The sequence below is a fragment of the Pestalotiopsis fici genome (genome assembly GCF_000516985.1).
Source record: "Pestalotiopsis fici W106-1 unplaced genomic scaffold PFICI_Scf_1, whole genome shotgun sequence".
In the NCBI taxonomy this organism is placed as follows: Eukaryota; Fungi; Ascomycota; class Sordariomycetes; order Amphisphaeriales; family Sporocadaceae; genus Pestalotiopsis; species Pestalotiopsis fici.
The window spans coordinates 5,077,019-5,088,368 of record NW_006917091.1 but is presented as its reverse complement, the minus strand read 5'-3'; the positions used below and the strand labels follow the sequence as shown (position 1 = coordinate 5,088,368).

General features: G+C 51.5%; 7 protein-coding genes across 7 annotated transcripts in view; 5 read left to right on the top strand and 2 right to left on the bottom strand.

Annotated features, from left to right (window-relative positions):
* The window catches only part of PFICI_01499 (uncharacterized protein), a gene marked incomplete at both ends in the record, with an annotated part of 1,178 nt that extends 393 nt beyond the window's left edge, over positions 1 to 785 (top strand). Inside the window, one exon of the mRNA XM_007830080.1 lies at positions 151 to 785. Within this exon, the coding sequence (XP_007828271.1) occupies positions 151 to 785 (635 nt within the window). The remainder of the gene's footprint in view (positions 1 to 150) is intronic.
* Positions 786 to 1,732: 947 nt separating this feature from the next.
* PFICI_01498 (uncharacterized protein) lies at positions 1,733 to 2,896 on the bottom strand (the record flags this gene model as incomplete). Its single annotated transcript, XM_007830079.1, has 1 exon — positions 1,733 to 2,896. The coding sequence occupies one exon, from the start codon at positions 2,894 to 2,896 to the stop codon at positions 1,733 to 1,735; it is 1,164 nt and encodes a 387-aa protein (XP_007828270.1).
* A 797-nt stretch (positions 2,897 to 3,693) lies between these two features.
* Positions 3,694 to 4,545, top strand: PFICI_01497 (uncharacterized protein; the record flags this gene model as incomplete). Its single annotated transcript, XM_007830078.1, has 2 exons — positions 3,694 to 4,248; positions 4,342 to 4,545. 2 exons carry the CDS (start codon positions 3,694 to 3,696, stop codon positions 4,543 to 4,545), a joined length of 759 nt encoding a protein of 252 aa, XP_007828269.1.
* A 435-nt stretch (positions 4,546 to 4,980) lies between these two features.
* On the top strand, positions 4,981 to 5,585 carry PFICI_01496 (uncharacterized protein; the record flags this gene model as incomplete). Its single annotated transcript, XM_007830077.1, has 2 exons — positions 4,981 to 5,075; positions 5,144 to 5,585. 2 exons carry the CDS (start codon positions 4,981 to 4,983, stop codon positions 5,583 to 5,585), a joined length of 537 nt encoding a protein of 178 aa, XP_007828268.1.
* A 435-nt stretch (positions 5,586 to 6,020) lies between these two features.
* PFICI_01495 (uncharacterized protein) lies at positions 6,021 to 7,311 on the top strand (the record flags this gene model as incomplete). The annotated part of the gene is made up of 2 exons (XM_007830076.1): positions 6,021 to 6,104; positions 6,190 to 7,311. The coding sequence occupies 2 exons, from the start codon at positions 6,021 to 6,023 to the stop codon at positions 7,309 to 7,311; spliced, it is 1,206 nt and encodes a 401-aa protein (XP_007828267.1).
* A 729-nt stretch (positions 7,312 to 8,040) lies between these two features.
* PFICI_01494 (uncharacterized protein) lies at positions 8,041 to 9,672 on the top strand (the record flags this gene model as incomplete). The annotated part of the gene is made up of 1 exon (XM_007830075.1): positions 8,041 to 9,672. The coding sequence occupies one exon, from the start codon at positions 8,041 to 8,043 to the stop codon at positions 9,670 to 9,672; it is 1,632 nt and encodes a 543-aa protein (XP_007828266.1).
* Positions 9,673 to 10,007: 335 nt separating this feature from the next.
* Positions 10,008 to 11,350, bottom strand: part of PFICI_01493 (uncharacterized protein) — a gene marked incomplete at both ends in the record, with an annotated part of 1,916 nt that continues 573 nt past the window's right edge. Inside the window, 4 exons of the mRNA XM_007830074.1 lie at positions 10,008 to 10,253; positions 10,352 to 10,456; positions 10,513 to 10,977; positions 11,008 to 11,310. Coding sequence (XP_007828265.1) covers positions 10,008 to 10,253; positions 10,352 to 10,456; positions 10,513 to 10,977; positions 11,008 to 11,310 — 1,119 coding nt within the window. The remainder of the gene's footprint in view (positions 10,254 to 10,351; positions 10,457 to 10,512; positions 10,978 to 11,007; positions 11,311 to 11,350) is intronic.

The following is an 11,350-nucleotide window of genomic DNA, read 5'->3' as shown; positions in this document are numbered from 1 at the left end:
CTTTCGTTCTTCTTCTTCTTCGCTCTTTTCTTCTTTTAGACAGCAAGAGCTTGATATAGCCGACAAGAAGTCGTATCAGGAGATTTTGGGACATTTTGTAACTCCCATATACCCCCCTTTGGAAGCAATTGCTAACACTGGATATTCAAGGAGGAACACCGGCAACTTTTCATGGATATCTCACGATCAACTGGTTCCGATTATGGGCTCTGCGGGATCCGTTCACGCCGCCTCTGCCCGATCCAACCAGTCATCCATCAGCTGGTGTGTTAAAGAAAAGCCCACTTCCTCATCGCCGTGGTCCAAGACCGACAGTGGCTGGTATAGCGCCCCAGCGCCAGGTTGACCAGCAGGGGTCCGAGGAATGCTACATGGCACTGCGCAAGGTGTTGGAGAGCCATGGCAATAAGCATAAAGACGACATTGGGCTGGGGACATCCTGCTTCGAGAAACACGGTCTGGGACTTTTTGCTCGCCATCCTGTCAACAATACGTGCATGGGCGAAATTTGTCACGTCCACAGTTCGGACCACTCGATGCATATGAATCTGCACCCAGACGACGTTCGGGAAGTGCTCGCCAAAGGTTGGGGACAGAGACACCCGCTTGCTTGGAAAGGCCGTTGGTTCCGGATGCCCGTGCCAAGGCAGTTCGTCATGGTGTACGCCCCACGGACCATGGACGAGGTTCGAATCGTCTGTCGGATCATCGAGGCTGCTGGATGGTGGGTCATGGCCAAGGAGCAGATGATTGATACTCTGGATACCAATGCATCATCTTTTTAGATGCAGAGTACCTTCCCAATTCTCTTTGATCACTCGGAAGGTGCCTTTCGCACAATTTGATACCATGTTTTCTGGCATGCGGGCTAAAAAAGAACACCAATCTGTAGCACAACTCCCATCCACCACCACCACAACAACAACCTCATCACGACAATTATATCACGACAATGCCGTCCAGCTCGCCAAAAAGAGCGACGTTGGCCTGATTCGAACAGACGCTTCCGAAGAAACAAGATAGGATGATATAGGATCAATTCTAGTCTTGCGCATTAGACCACTCTGCCACAACGCCTTATTTGTTGAGATTTGTGGTGCTTAATAGCATACTTATTGATAGAAAGTGTGGTCGGCGACTATATTGCTAAAGTGGACTGGTCGTGGATAGCGTCTTTTCGTTTCTCTCGTGGATATTGTTATAACGGTAGGTTCCGGGTGGATCCTCAATATGGAGCAGGGTAGCGCAAATGAAAGAAAGCATTGTGTGTGTATATATGAGCAGACGTAGTCGGCCAATGACCATGTGACATCTCTCTTTATACTCGGATGTTGTCCATATTCGCAGTGTCAAGTTGCCTAGGTCCGAAAGGTCGGTATCTTTCCGAACTCATACAGTGCCCGAGCTCCTGGACATGAATCATGATCATGCCAAGCTCAGCAAGAACGGCAGGTCATCGAATTAAGAATAGAAGATGCCCAGAAGTTCCGTTGTTGATGTTGTGGTATCATTATATTCGCACCTATGCGTTGATATTTGTCTGTACAGTGGCATGGGCAGATCCTGCCTGGACCAAATATCGAGCAATTTTTTTCTTTTCTTTTGTTTTTCTTTCTTCTTGTTCCGAGTCTTCGTGATGAGCCGTCGTACATTTTCTTTCGCAGCCTTATCCATCCTAGGATGTGATTATGCAAATCCACTGGTCAAGGATCCGAGCCGGATCAAGCCCAAATCATACTGCCTCTTCGCCCTCGTCCTTGCCTGATTTTCTGAACTTCTCCCTGCCGTTGGCAAATGTGGCCCGGACCACTCTGCCATCAAAGGCGCGGCCATCCATGAGCTCGACGCAGGCCTCGGCAGCCTGGGGGGTCTGAAACTTGACGCTCACGATACCGTCCACCTCGAGGTCGTATAGCGTGACACTCGTGACGACGCCGAGCTTCTCGCACTCCTCGCGAATATCGTCCTTGATATCGAGCAGCGCTGCCGGGTCCTCCTCGAGCTCCTTGAGCGTAAACATGTGCCTCAGCACGACGACCTTGTCCTTGCGCACGTTCGTCTCCAGCTGTGCCCCATATGGCTCGTCATCGTCCCAGTCCGCCAGCTTGGCATCCAGCTTTTGTGTCCTCTTGATGATTTTTTGCTTTTCCTGCTCGCGCTCCCTGCGGTCCCTTGCATTTGTATTTGGCGTCGCTGCCCCGCTTCCGTTTGCACTGTTTGTTGCGCTAGCACCGTTGCCGCCGTTCTGAGCTCCGCCTGAGTTCCCCTCTGTCGTCTCGTACTGTGTCTTCTTGTAGCTGCTGTCGGCGGCCTGTACCCTCATCTTACCGGACGGGAGGCCGCTGGCGCTATACCTGAAATGGGTATCATCGAGCAGCATAATGGCCATCTCGACGCTTTGGGGCTTGAAGAAGACGACGAGAGCGTCGCCCTTGAACTTGCCGGCCGCGTCCGTGTACATCTTGATGCGCGGCCGGCCACTGTCAATTTCCTCGGCAACGACGCCGCACTTGCGACTAAAGACGTCGTGCACCTCATCGACGGTCGCATCGGGCGGCAGGCCTGTGACGTAGACGGCCGTGTTTTGTCGGGGCTGTGGCGGTGCCCGTTGCTTCTTGCGTGCCGCCGCTGCCTCCTCTTTGCGTTTGCGCTTGTTGTTATTGTTGTCGCTGGCCTCTGCTTGGTCCTCTGGCGTCCCGCCATACATGCGTTGCTGCGCTTCGATTTCCTCCTCGGTGAGCGCGGGAATCCAGCGCTTCAGCTGTGTGTCAAACTCGAACTCTGTGCCATCATCTTGCACGGCAATGTGCTTGTTGTCGAGCTTGGAAAAGGAAATTCGATCGTCCGACTCGAAGTCGTCCGGGTTCACCGGGAAGGAGAGACTGGGTGCTGCCATGAGGTCTTCTCCAGATTCATTTATATCTTTCAGTGTCGGTCAAGAACTGTGCTGGACTGGGTGAGAGCAGGCAAAGAGGCAGGCCGGGGGTTGGGGAAATATTGGAAAAGTTGAGATGACGAAGATGAAGCTCTAGGCGATAGCTCTAAATGTTGCCTAGTGTCAAGCGGGAAGCCACGCCCTGCCTGCGTAGTGCCTAGGTAGGTGATGGTAGGTGGGTAGGGGCCTACCTCCAGTACCCATTGGCTGCCCTACCAGTGACGTGGGATTTAGGATCGGAAATGTCCGTGCCCACCTGGTAGGAGAAGCAGAACCAGAACCAGAGCCGCGGGCAGCTACCTATGTATGAACCATGGTATTCGCTCAAACTACTAGGTAATATACCCGAAGATACGCAAAATGATGAACTGACACTACAGATATTGTAAATATTAGTGGCGACTAATAAAGAAAATATCGTTGTTGTAAGTGATTATCTGAATAATATTATATATCCAAGTCAACGTGGAGCAAGCCAAATGCCTTGTAGTTCATGCACATATACACAATATCAATAAGATGCTGGTCTGTCTTGTTGGTAGTCTTTGTGAACAATTATTAGCATAAAAAATGAATCTGTCACAAACATGGGATGATTCCAATACTGTGCCACCGTTAGACATGGCCATAACGCGACATAGAAACATACCCCGCACGTCAGCATCCCATGTCCTACCGCTCAAGTGTATGGATACATATATATCAAATAACACTCCATAATCGTGAGGATTGGCCTTCATTCATACAACGTGGCCATCATGACTGCACCTTACGAACTCATATATTATGCAGGTGCTCCTGGTAGGGGCGAACACGTTCGACTCATACTCGAAGAGGCCGGCACCCCGTATCAGGACACTCAATCTCTGCCCTTTGAGAAGTCTCGCGAGACTGTCGTAACCTGGCTTTCGGGAGGAGGTCATGGCAATCCGCCTTACTTTGCCCCTCCTCTCTTCAAGCACGGTGACTTGGTCATCTCCCAAACACCCAACATTCTTTTATACCTCGGACCCAAGCTCGGACTTGCTGGTGACCGAGAGAACGACCTCTACCGAGTCAACGCCCTCGTCCTGACGGCTCTCGATGGCCTCAGCAACGAAGTTCATGATACCCACCATCCTATATCCACAATGCTGTACTACGAGGACCAAAGGGAGGAAAGCAAGCGCAGAAGTAAAGAATTCATCCAGAATCGCCTCCCACTTATCCTGTCGTATTGGCAAAAGGTGCTAGATGCCAGCAGCCAAGAGCGCGGAGAAGGACCCTGGCTGTTGGGAAAGACCTTTACTTACGCCGATCTAGTCTTATTTCAGGTAAGTCTTGTCAAAGATTGCGATTCTCTAAACAGCCTTATACGCTTTGCAATGCCTCGGTCGCTAATTGCAAACCGCCCTCGCCGGAACCAGTGTCTTGATGGTACAAACTACGCTTTTCCCAAAGCCATGAGGCAAGCCAGAGACAGTGGCAAGTTTGACAAGGTATTCGGGCTATGGGAGGCCGTACGAGCTCGACCAAATGTATCAGCGTACCTATCTAGCGATAGGAGACAAAAGTATACGGAGTGGGGAGTTTACCGACACTATGAGAACAATGATTTTACTGCGGAATAGGTCATGCTCCATCTTGATTGAAAACGTAAGATACAGCCTAAGCGAGGCGCTAGTATTCTATCTTTATAATCAGGTAAATAGGATTCTAAAATAAGTCTTACGGGTATTGCCTATATCATTATATAAGTGCCAATCGTACAATACCAGCATATGTCAATTTGCCAGACATCGATTTTGGTGGCACTTCCATAGACAGTCGCCTAAATGTACATGGCTTACATGAGTGGACCATTCTCGTACGGAAGTATATTTGCTCTAGAATACGGCGTCCCGTGATGGGTTCCCAAACGTCCGCTGACTAATCTAACCGCACACGGGCAAGGGTAGATTGATTATAAGGGGCTGTAGTTTTACGCTTAAAAGTTTCCAGCTTTCAGATGATTTGCTGGTTCCTGCTTTTTTCGCTTTAACCTTAAAACCTAGGATTATAAAATTATGGATACACCGCGCCTCCACCTTCGCAAGATTGCCGCCTCAGATTTGGCCGACTTTCACGACATTTGGTCCAACTTGGAGGCAACAAAATGGAGGTGCGTTGTGACCAACGATGGGGATTGGGAGTCGCAATCTTTGCTCACGCTTTTCTTGTCATTGACAGTACGTGCGGACCCAAGAAGACGCTCGCAGAAAGCCAAAGTTGGCTAGATGGTGTACTTCCAGAGAAAAATACCACAGGTGACAACTATGCCGTCTTTGTCCGTGGCGACGAGCAGAAGAAAATGATTGGTATCATGGGCGTCTTTTCTTTCAACCCCGTCGCCGAGCTGGGCTATACCTTTCATCCGGCGGCTTGGGGCAAGGGCTACGCGACGGAAGCGCTGCGGGCCTTTATGAACATCTACTGGGACTCGCGACCGACTGTGGATGTGGTCGAGGCCAAGACTGATGTTGAGAATAAAGGAAGCATCCGAGTATTGACCAAGTGTGGATTCGAGAATGTGGCATTGTTGAAGGACAATGTGACGTTGCCGGCGCTGGGTTTGAGAAGCTCTTACCTATTTAGGATCGCCAGGCCAAGCGAAAGGGCGGACGGGGCCTAAGAAGCAGAGACCTCAGTGGGTGTAGAGATCATATACTACCCAAAGCTCGCGAGTTTGTCTGACTTTCGTACTATGTATTGACAAGTGCCACTACAAATACATATTTAGCATCGCACCCAAGAAAAGTACCCCCACAGAATGCGGCAATGCCGTCGATGCCGTGCGCGATGTGACTGACCAGCCGAGAGAATTTCTAGCCCCTGGGGAAATGATCAATGCTTCTCGTATTGGCAGTATACTACCGACTGCCACCCCTGGAACTGAGCCCCTAGGCCCCACACTCATCTAGAGGGAAGCTCGTATCGCCGACCATGGACTGGAGGATAAAATCAACCACATCTGCCCTCAAAAGTAAATCCATCATGTAGTAGTAGCACCCCGGTATCACTGGCATTCAATCGTTCTGCCAATTCCTCTCGTTTATAAATCGACAAAATGGGCTGCTTTACACTTCTAACCTTGGCCGCCGCCGCATCGGCTAGTGTCATTGAGCTGCCTGTGCACATACAAAACACATATGTGAGTTGCATCACATGTCATCGGCCAGTCCGATGATAGCACCAATGATATTGCACCTTTTTGCTGACCAATGTATGTCACATAGGCCTCAGTAGAATTCCAGGTCGGCACTCCAGGCAAGACGACCCGGCTGCAATTCGACACAGGATCTTCGACGGCATGGATGGTCGGTACCGGCTGCACAGACACCTCGTGTCCCAACTCGAGCGGCTACGACCGCATCGAGTATAACACCTCGGCTTCCTCAACTTCTGTAGACCTGGGCTCGTTTGCGCGGATTCCGTACATTGACGGCGATGCCGTGACGGGAGAGGCCATTCAGGATGTCTTTGTGGATGAAGCCGGCACTCTCGAATGGAATCAGACATTCCTATCCGTGAACCAGAGCAGCTGGCGCTTTACGACGGCCGACGGCCTGCTCGGTCTCGGTTTCTCGTCCATTGCCGAGAATTCAACGTCTTCTCTGGTCGAGACCCTGCTGTGGGACAACCAACTGGACGAAACGCGGTTCTCTCTGTTTTACGGCACCGACCTGAGCGATGCGGGCAAAGACGGCGTCCTGACCATTGGCGGCAGCCACGAGGACACATATGTTGACGGCGAGGTAGCCTACGTCCCGCTGCGCCAGGAGAACCCGTACCAGCTGTGGCGGACGGCGCTGCGATCTGTCAACGTGCTGGCCACCCGCGAGGCCAACTCTACGGTCACGGTGCACAACGGCCAGCTTCCCACGACCAATGACCCGGCCGGCACGTGGCCTAAGTCCAACACGACCTGGTCAATGTACGGCGCCGGCACGGCCGTGTTCGACACTGGCGCCGGCCGCATCTCCGTCCCCGACGAGATCATTGACGCCGTCTACTTCAACCTGGGCTGGAACGTGACCAAGCTCATGAACGGCGAGGAGCGCATGGAGTGCCAGCACCTGAACGCGTCCTGGGCCATCTCCTTTACCCTTGGCGAGGGCGACGAGGCTGATGACAAGACGTTTACGATCCGCGGTGACGAGTTCACCAGACCTGGCGACCAGTGCATGCCCCCGGTCGACAACAGCGGTGGCAATGGTTTTGCGCTCATTGGTGCTGCTTTCCTGCGCCGCCACTACTCCGTCTTCGACTTTGGTGCTACCGAGGTTGCCGATTACCAGCCCAAGATTGGCTTCGGAAGACTCAAGGAGGAATATGATTACATGTATGCATCAACATAATATGTTGATCCAGTAATAAATAATTAAAAAATGTATATATCAGTTCAAAATCAACGATTCTCAGTGTCTAAAGTCATATGATCTGGCTTATGTGAAATAACATTTCTCCCTGATTATTCCTTCCCCTTCCTTGGCCCTTGTTGGTATTCGGCAGCATCGAAAAGGCCATTGCTTTTGGTTTGCCCAGGACACAATGTTTTAATCTATCTATCCTATATGGGCGAAATCAAAGACAACCCGTGCCAAGCTGAATATATGAGCCGATCACGGCGAGTAGGTTACTGCTCTTTCCTGGACTAGCCATTCAAACCTAGAGTTGGTCCAAAAATGAATCATGTGTCGTACAAAAGGACTCCCTCGGATAAGATAATCCTTTATCAACGTAAATGGAATGTGTACGCGTGGTTTCAAATGCTTGACACAAGTAAATCGTCGCGGTATTGTAAGGCCGTGGATAAATTACCATATTCGGACAAGTGGGTACGCAACGTTGGGTTGGAGTTGTGGACATGGGATCTCACTTGACGGGTCAACTCGCGTGGTGCAGATATGTTGTCAATGGATCGGCAGAGCAATGCCTTGAACTTGACTTTTCCTTTATGGGCGTGAGTGATATCGGATCGAAAACTCGTAGACATTTGGGTTGGTTGCACCGCTTTGTACTCGATACCTGCTAGTTCTTAAGTTCTTCAAATCACCCTTACACGCACTACACGCACGCAATAAGCCATGGCCAAAGTCCTCCGCAATGGTCGATTCTTTCTACCACAGTCTGGACGGCAGCAAAATGCTGCTTTCGCAGACTGCATAGTGATCGATCAAAATACCGGAAAGATTCTCCAAGTGGGCTCTGCCGAAGATGCCTCAATAGCTGCGGCGATACGTGCTGGGGCGGACCAGCGCGATATGCAGGGTCGAGTGGTGGTTCCTGGCTTTGTCGACGCCCATATGCATTTACTCATGACTGGCGAGGCCATGAGCAAGCTCGATATCGGCGCCTGTACCAGTCTGGCGGATATACAAGCCACCATACGTGCGTACGCGGCGGCCAACCCGAGTCTCCCGCGGCTGCTCTGCCGTAACTGGTGGCAGTCTTCCACCAACGGGGAGGCCCTGGCAGTGCAGCTCGATGATGTCGATCCCAGGCCGATTTACATTGACGCCAATGATCTGCACTCGGTGTGGTGCAACACGGCGGCGCTCGAGGAGCTGCGACTGGAAAAGTTGCCTGATCCGCCGGGTGGTCGTATTCATCGCTATGATGATGGGAAACCCAGCGGACTACTTTCAGAAGGCGCCGTAATAAGTCTTGTCTGGCCTTTTCTGAACAAGTCTCATTCCCTCGAGTCCAAACTTGCGTACTTGGACACGGCGTTTGAGGCCTACATCTCGGCCGGTTATACTAGCGTAGGGGAGCTGGCCATGGATGAAAGCATGTGGCAGCTTCTGTCCCAATACGAAGCTCGAAAGGGGTCTTTGCCTCTATTCGTTACGGCTTATTGGCTCATCACCCCCCAGGAGTCCTTGGCGGATGCCCTGAAGCAAGTAGATCGGGCTATTGAGCTCTTCACCAAGCCGGGTCACGACCAACAGGACGGCGGTAGACGAAGGATTGGCGGCATCAAGATCATCTGTGACGGAGTGGTCGACAGCTGTACCGCCGCCCTACGCGAGCCGTACTCGCACGACAATAGCAACGTGGAGCCCATGTGGACGGTGGAGAGCCTGGCCGTCGTTCTCAAACACGCCGACGCCGCAGGGCTGCAGTGCGCACTCCACGCCATTGGCGACGAGGCCATCAAGACGGCGCTGGACGCGCTCGAGTTAGTCGGGAATCCGTCGGGTCGCCATCGCATCGAGCACCTCGAGCTGTGTTCGCCCGAGGATGCGCAGCGGCTCGGCCCCCTGGGCGTCATTGCCTCGATACAGCCCGTCCACAGCGACCCGGCCGGACTGACTGCATGGCCAAAATTGATTGGCGCGGGACGATGCCGCCACATTTTTCCTTATGCTTCCTTTGCAAACTTTGGTGCCATCCTGGCCATGGGCAGCGATTGTCCGACGGCGCCGCACAATCCGCTGGCCAACATGTATGTTGCTACTAATAGGCGATCGGCGCGCAAGCCGGAGCTCGAGGACAAGGTGGCGCCCGAGTTTGCGTTGAAGCTGGCCGATGCCGTGACGGCGGCGACAATGGGCGCGGCACATGCGTGCTTCACCGACGGGCGGACTGGGAGACTCGAGGCCGGCTACATGGCGGACCTGGCGGTTGTGGATATGGATTGGGATCCCCAAATGCTGCTCAAGGCCACAGTGGTAGAAACTTGGTCGCGCGGACAAAGGATCTTTGGAAAGTCGTAGAAGGGCGATGGAGGGCTCATGGATTCTATAGTCAATAGGCGAAGGTTATATGAAACCTATTATGCTTTATAGACGTGCTTGCGACTGTTCAAAATGCAATCATTTGGGCGCCGTCGAGATGAGACAGATCCTTGTGATTTCCCTGTGACAAAAATTGGGAAATAAAATTTTTGTTGACCGAAAATGTTAAAATACATAAACATCACTTCCTGAAACTTATTGTCATTGTTGACTTTCCCAACACGCAGTAAATAAATTGATGAATGCAGAAACAATTTCTGAAGTCTGCCATTTTCTGAATCCAGTCATTTGGTAGTGCGCCCAAATTCTGCATATCACCGTCGATTCCCAGCAACCTCACTGCACAAACGGCGGTATAGAGGCGCCGTAGCTGCCCTCCACCTTTTGCCACAAATGATGTAAGGAATACAGAAGACGGCTAGGAAGAGAGATATGAACCCCGAAAGGATGAACATGTTACTGACACTCATGGTGGCAAGCCATGGAGTAATGGAGAATGGGCCTGGGATACTGATGGAGTTTCGAATAAAGGTGATGAGGACGAAAATCTCGGGAACAAGCTAGAGTCAAGGGACGGGTCAGCAACTCGGTGTAATACGAAGACCTAAGACTCGGGATTGGGAATGGAATAACAGTGGTTAGACTGAAGAAAACGTACCTCGGGATACGCATCCAAAATCATGGTAAAGCAGATATCGCCGGTCGCGCCCATACCAAACCCAAATAAGGCGCATCCGATGCTAGGATAGATCCAATGCATTCCCTATACAAACGTTAATGCTAATCAACACGACGAGCTCGTTCCAAGTCAATAGCTACCTCATCTGCGGTGATGCCAAACATGATCAAGCCAGCAGTGAGGCACACAGTCTGGAAAGGAAACAGGTACAAACGCATCTCGGGCTCAAAGATACCGTGATTGCGCTTGGCGAAGCGGATAACTGCCCAGTCGAGCAACGGACCACCGTAAATGCTGCCAAATATCGCGCCGATGAATGGCCCCGTGAACATGTACCCAAGCGCGGCAGAGTCAAACTCGTACGGGGGAGCGGAGAAAATGATGGATATCATGGACGAGACCACCACGAGCCAACAGACGCAAGAGGCAAACTGCACAGCCGTGAAGATGACATGCGGAAGGCAAATGGTATAGATTGGGTAGTAAATCGTCTTTATTAGCGGCTCGTCCGTGGTAGTGAAAAGGCGCATGCGCTGTCTCCACGAGGTGGGCTGTTGAGTACGCACGGCTCGGTCTGCGTTTGGGGCGTTATTGTCTTCGTGGTTCTTGGCTTGTTCGAGATCTTTATCATGAACGGCATTCGAGTGTTGTTGGGAAGTTTTCGTCGGTAGATCTGTTGGATGGCTCTGATCATGTCTCTCTGTAGCTGTGGTGGCATCCTCAATCACTGGAATGTACTTGGTTTCTTCGAGTAGTGGTATAAAAATGAGAGTAAGTATCGATAGAGATATAGCCAATGCGATGTAGGATTCACGCCAGCCCGAGATGGAGGCTTGGTAGCCAGCAACCATGGGCGTTAGGAAACTGCCTATCATGATAGCAAATAGGTATATCGAGTTCGCGGTCGCTCGTTGGTGTAGGAAGAACAAATCTGTAATCTGTTTCCGGGTTGGTCAACAGCGGGAAAAGGAAAAAGAG